The 6,999-nt window shown below is 34.9% G+C and overlaps 1 protein-coding gene across 5 annotated transcripts in view; it reads right to left on the reverse strand.

The window, feature by feature from the left end:
• The window catches only part of LOC106878283 (serine/threonine-protein kinase mig-15-like), a 281,927-nt gene that overhangs the window by 153,945 nt on the left and 120,983 nt on the right, over positions 1 to 6,999 (reverse strand). For all 5 annotated transcript variants that reach the window (XM_052970408.1, XM_052970407.1, XM_052970410.1 and 2 more), the window contains exon 3: positions 165 to 289. In XM_052970408.1, coding sequence (XP_052826368.1) covers positions 165 to 289 — 125 coding nt within the window. The remainder of the gene's footprint in view (positions 1 to 164; positions 290 to 6,999) is intronic.

Below are 6,999 nucleotides of genomic sequence, written 5' to 3' on the forward strand. Positions count from 1 at the left end.
CATTCGACTAAAAAAAAATTCAAGGTGGTGCCCCAGCATGGCCACAGTCTTATGACAGGAAACAAGTAACAGATAAAAAAAAAACAGCAAGATAAAAATGAAAAATTATAAAAAAAACTTAATCAAGACAATGGAAATCTAGCAAAATACAAAGATAGGTTTACCTCTTCCGAAGTGCTTTTGTCTTGTGGTCTCTGAGGCATTGGGGGTGAGCGGGATTGCGGAGGTGTGTGCGGTGGCAGCAGGTCAGGCAGGACTCCACTGTTATTGTGTCGGGGTGACTGCATTGCTGAAAGTGCAATGATGCATGACGTTATACAATGAGGTTATAAATGGTGCACAAAAAAAAAAGAGAGAGAGAGAGAGAAAGAGAGAGAAAGAGCAACATAGAAGATTCAAAATAACAATTTTGATTAGCTGTTTCTAACTCAAAAATAAAGAACATGTATATATATATATATATATATATATAATGAAGGAAGAGAACAACAACAATAACTATTATTATTATTATTATTATTATTATCATCATCATCATCATCATTATTAATATACACTCAATAGATTAGACTGTTGGAAAAGAAATGAATCCTAACAACGGACTACAAGTAACCTTAGATGCCAAGAACCCTCCTAAGTATCCTAGCTGTCCCTAAATAACACTGTTTTCTGCAGCTGTACTAAACTGGGTTTTATACCTATTTTCTCTATCCATCTGTTCAAATCTTTAGGGATAGTTCCCAATGCCCCTATAACTACTGGGATACATTTTACCCACACTTTCCATAGTCTCTATAATTCAGTAGCGAGGTCCTGGTACTTTGATATTTTTTTCTATACTTCTCATATTAATTTTTTCATTGTTTAGGACTGTAAAGTCAATTATCTGGCACTTTCTATTTGAGTGAGAGAGCAGTGCATGCCATCAAAGTGACACTAGGGTACAAATATATGAAGTCCAATATACTCATCATGGTTACCTGTCTGATAAGGGTACACCAGGCACATGTATCACAACCACATGTGCACGACATGGTGATCTCATATCAAGATTAACAGTGCATGACCTCGCAGGTGGGGCCCAGTTAGAATTTTCTTCAGGTCAGGTAGCCCATCCCACTCAAAAGGTCCCTAAATAAGGTTTGTTTAAGGAACGAAACACCCATGTTTCCATACATGAATTATTCAAACCTCAAATAATTCCTCTCAATACATGGCTATGATGCTCCCCGGCTAGTTCTGCTCATGATCAAAGATGCACATATCGTCAGCCACCAAGGAACATGCTCAACTGGTTAAGGTCAAACAAGTGACAAGCAAATCTGTGGTATTGAGCAGAATATTTGCTGTAGCCCATCTTTTATACCAAGGCAAAACAATGTACATGATAACACTTCCAATCATTTCAGATCAGAAGCCATGAAAGCCACTGCCTGGTACTGCATCAGAGCATTTATAATAATAATAATAATAATAATAATAATAATTATTATTATTATTATTATACCAATATAATTGACTTGCCTCCTTTCCTCAAACTTGCTGGCGTTATGCCAAATTTAGGAAAAGAATTCATCATCATCATTATTATTGCCACAAAATATTAAAGTCTTACTATAAATTATCATTGTCTTTATCATTAACGTCCACTTTTTACATGCTAGCAAGGATTGGATGGAATTTCTTGAGACTTATCTTCTACGGCAGGATGCCCTCCCTGTTGCCAACCTTCACCTGTTTCCAAGTGAGGCGATATTTCTCTGTGACCAGACATGTTTTTATGGCAGTTTGGAAACCAAAGACCCCTGCATGACAGTGATACTTGTTTACAACTACCACACACTGCCATGGCACGAACACACGCATACACATATACATAGAACGGGCTTCTTTCAGTAAATATGGCCAAATGAAAAACTACTGTGCAAAACAAAGATTTGGCAAGGATGGATCCTCAAAGACACCGAGACACACACACACACACAACCAAGGCCACTTTATTAATTACAACAAAACAATATACTTTATAGCAGTGCCAGAAAGCAGTTCAGCCTTTTTAATTATAATAAGCAAAGCTTCATCGTTAATGTTGGAGGACAGCTCCATAACTCATAAAAGACACATCATTTACAGGATGGTTAATTAGAAACTTCAACTATTTTATATTAAAATGAAACAAAACAACAAAAAAAAAGAAGCACAAATACCAACACAAAAACAAGATCAAAGAAAAAAAAAATTACAAAGATAAAGGAAATTGGTGAGGAGGAAGAGGTGGTTTTAATTAAAGGAGAAGAAATTACCAAAGCATTGATCAGTGAGGGAGAGGACGACGGGAGCGGAGAGAAATAGAACAACAACAACAACAACAAAAATAGAGCAAACTAGAATAAATGAACAGAACAGAGACAATGTTCTGTGAGAATGTTCCATCACCACATTGTCAGTTGTTGCCATTTAGAACAGGTGAATGACATAGGGAGGGAGGGAGGGAGATAAGGAGAAGAGCAAAATGAAGAAGGGATCAGCAGTTAATGGGAGGTCCAAGGTAATTAGAACTTTTAATAAGCGTCCAGTAATTGTGATGTAAATAATTAAAAATAGGAGATTAAGGCAGAGGTCAGTGAACTCAATACTTTGCACCCCCATTCACACACACACACACACACACACACACACACACACACACACAAACGCCCACTCATACACACACACACACGTGAAAGAATGACCAGTTTGCTGTGACCCAATGTCAAGGCTATCAGGAATAAAGAAACAAAACAGGGATGGGATATTGGAAAATCGTGTATCGATAACAGTTGTAAAGAAAACATTGGGATTTGTGAGGGAGTCCATGGAAATACAACTATAGAAATACTGATATAGTGGTAATACAATACCATTAATACTGGAGCTGTGGTAATACAATAGTATTAATAGTGAGATAGTAGTATTACTATAGTATTACAATAAAATTAATAGCAATACAACAATAGAAATAGCAGGACTGTGGTAATACAAGAGCATTAGTAGTGAAATGGTAGTATTACCAGAGTATCAACATCAACAGTAAGGCTGTAGTAATACAATAATAGTAAAAGTAGGATTCTAGGAATACCATAATAGCAATGGAGGACCGTGGTAATACAAAAGTAGTAATAATGAGACTGTGGTAATACAGTAGTATTAATATTGGAACTGTGGTAATAGTATTAATAGTGAGACAATGGTATTACCATAATAGTAATGGGGACTGTCGTAATACAATGTTAGTAATATTGGAACAGTGGTAATAAAGGGTAAAGATTAAAGACCCCTTAAGTCATTAATGACCATGGGATTGCATCTAGAAAGTTACCCTCCGAGGCACAAGTTCGAGCAAGGTTGTTTATGGAAGACTAGCAGTCGCCCACATATATCAGCCGTCCCTTTCTACACCACTGATGTTATCCAAGGGAAAGGTAAAGGGGCCGATACAGCTTGGCATCAGTGACATCGCAACTCATTTCTACGGCTGAGTGAACTGGAACAAGGTGAATTAAAGTGTCTTGCTCAAGATCACAACACACAGCCCAGTCCAGGAATCGAACTCACTAACTCATGATTGTGAGCTCAATGCTAGGATTGTAATAATGTAGTAGGAGATCTGTAGTAATACTGAAAATAGTAATATTAAAACTGTGGTAAAACAATGATTGTAGGGGTCACCATAGTATGAGAGTATACTGTGATAATAACCTGACAGTAGTAGGATATTGGTAACAGCCTAAGAATGGTAATAACATGGTACCAGTAAGAGAACTGAGCAAATCTACTTTGGTTGAGGGCAGAGAATACTTCTGAAACAGCAGCAACAAATTCTTCTTCCATGATCCCACTAGTACTATGATGTTATAACCCTAGTCCCACTACATCTATCCTCATATATCTGAAGGGGTTTGGTTCCAAAACACATAGTGTTAAATGAATCAGTGATAAAAAGAGCAAATGGGAAAAACAGGGTTCATACCTAAACCCCCAAGATGTCCCCCTAACTTGTCCAAATAACACCTCCCAAACGGATTTTAAACACATATAATGATATAATAATGAGCTTATTGTATACAGTGGTCAGAAAAAGTAGCCAAAAAATTTTTGAACAGTACATAGAAAAGGAACAGTGAATAAGTCATTAACAAAAAAGGGGAGGGGCATCAGGTGTACTGTTGGTGAATTTCAGGAAGCAGGAAAGTTTCAAAAGATGTAGTGTTCTGACAGCAAACAACTGATGCAGATAGTTTATTCCATGCTTCAGCAATTCTGAGTGTGAAAAACAAAAAAATGTTTCTGAAAATCATGGGTGCTGTGTTGTTTTTTACGAGTAATATTGTTTCACAGTTGGAATAATATTTACAGTAAAGTTTAATAATATACAATCAGTTTATTATAACAGAAAAAAAAAAATTAGCCAAAGACTGTCATCGCCAACCTGTGTTAGCACAGATCCATTTGTGATAAGAATGGTTTACAAATAAGGATACCATGTGGTCCCAGATAATGATGAATAAATCAGTAATGTAGACAGATACATGTATTAGTAATTTGTGTTACTACAGCCATGCTATTAATACTATGTTTTTGTCAACAGTATTGCTGGTATTGTATTACTACAGGCATGCCAATATTACTCTGTTATCAGAAAATGGTAATAATGTAGAAGTACATTAAGAGTGATGGTGACACAGAATATTTGATAACATGAGTAAGAACACACACACACACACACACACACACACACATGACAAGAGTAGTTATATAGTCTGTACTGTTAGTAAAAGAGTAAAAAGAAACCAACAAATGAAAAAAAAAAAAAAAAAAAAGATAATTTTTGTATTGAAACTATTTCTATGGTTTTCGGAGAAATATGACCTTCAAATTATTAATTTTCAAGAAAGTAATAAAGGAAAAGAATTGGTAACCATAATTAGAAGTCTTTTCAAATGAAACGGGTAGAGGGAAGCATGTGTGAAATTTGTAAGACATTTCAAAATGCTGGCTTCCTCCATTACGCTGATACATGTATTGGAGTTTCTTTGTATGCTGTACTCAAAACCATTACTTTTAGAATTGGAGAACAGCGGGAGGAGGAAATTCATTTGAAAACAGCAGGAAAATTGCAGTTAGGAAACAAGAAGAAATGAAGTCAAGAGAAAGACCATTTCTATCTTCAGTCATTATCAAGAATAGAGCGACAGGAACTTCGTGGCATCTCAAGACAACATCATAGAAGAAGTGGTTTATTGTGGTTTCCACATTATCTTTTATTTTCTCGTTAGCTTGATGGCACCATCCTTTTCATGGTTTAAATAGTTTGATTAATAAGGTCAGTGAATGAACAGGAAGTGAATATGTTTTGTGACAGCAAGCAGAAGCCAGGCTAGTACACCTCCTCTTACACACCGAAAAGACGGTGTGTAATAGGTAAAGTGTATTTTCACATCTAATAAAAGACACAATTTTCAGAGGAGGGGGGGAGAGCCAAACAGAGAGAGAGTGTGTAAGAGATTTTGTACCTTTGAGAAAGTGTGAATGTAGCATAATATCCATCCATCCATGTATCTATCTTCATATATATATGTATATCAACATATATATATATATATATATATATTATATACATATATATAAAAAAAATTTAAGGAATGGAGAAAACGCATGTTATAATTGCATACTTTATTCCTACATATGTTTCAAAGGATTACAACCTATGTGATCCATAGGGATCTGTGGTGTTAAAATTGTAACTTTCTCTTCAGGGAATGCATGGGAATCATCTTAAATGTAAGACATTATATATATATATATATATATATATATAGATAGGAAAATGAAAAATAATAATAAGGCAGAATGCTAAACTGGAAGTATATTTTAATAAAGATTTCTCTAACCGGCTCTCAATGTGAAGCAAATTTTCAAGAAGAAGGAGAATGAAAATGTTTTTTACAAAGTACAAAATGAAGAAAATAATAAATTTAAAAAAAAAAATAATATATAAAAAAATAAATATACCAATACATTATATTGTCTTTGAGCTTTTGAAGTTCAATGGTAATCCATGTAGATAATGGTTGGAAAAATAAGGATGCATGAGAGTTGAGAGTTGTGTTAGGTTTAAAAAAAGGGTTAAAAGTTTGTGTTAAGCAGGAAGTGTGGTGTCAAAACAGGAAGTGTGTGTAAGGGGAGACAAATGTTTTTAGTTCATAACTCCAACTAAAAACATTTGTCTCAGAACATAAAATGCAATTAGTAGCCTGAAAGTTCCACACTGAATATTGGATATTAACTCCCTCTTTTCCTCACCAGTTCTAACATTTGTGTGTGTGTGTGTGTGTGTGTGTATGAATACCCATGCATTCTTATATAGCACTGAGGGCTTAAGCAGCAGCCATACTGGAGCACTTCCATTATATGATGATGATGATGATGATGATGATGATGACGGATACAAACATACACATGCACAAACAAATCAACAAATGCCAAAAATCTTTGAAACTAAACCAGCTGCTGATGTTTTTGGAGTAGATCATTACCGCCATGCCCCAAAGACAGATTCTCTGTAGTATTTGAAGCAAATAGAATGTGAATGCTGTTAGAGAAATCTTAGTAGAGGGATGTGGTAGTGGTGGTGGTGGTATTGGATGGCTGTGTTGGAGGAAGCTACAAATTGTTCTCTTCATTTTCTATACACTCCAATAAGAATTCGGGGAAATGATGTTGACAATGATGATGATGATGATGATTTCTAAGACAATGAGGATACATACACACACACACATATATATATATACATATATATATACTTGTAGACATGTAATATAGTTATACATATATATACATATATAAATATACACATATGCACACACATATATACATACATATATATATATATATATATATATATATATATATATATATATATATATACACACACACACACACACACACACACATATA

This window comes from Octopus bimaculoides, chromosome 9 (genome assembly GCF_001194135.2).
Source record: "Octopus bimaculoides isolate UCB-OBI-ISO-001 chromosome 9, ASM119413v2, whole genome shotgun sequence".
Classification (NCBI taxonomy): Eukaryota; Metazoa; Mollusca; class Cephalopoda; order Octopoda; family Octopodidae; genus Octopus; species Octopus bimaculoides.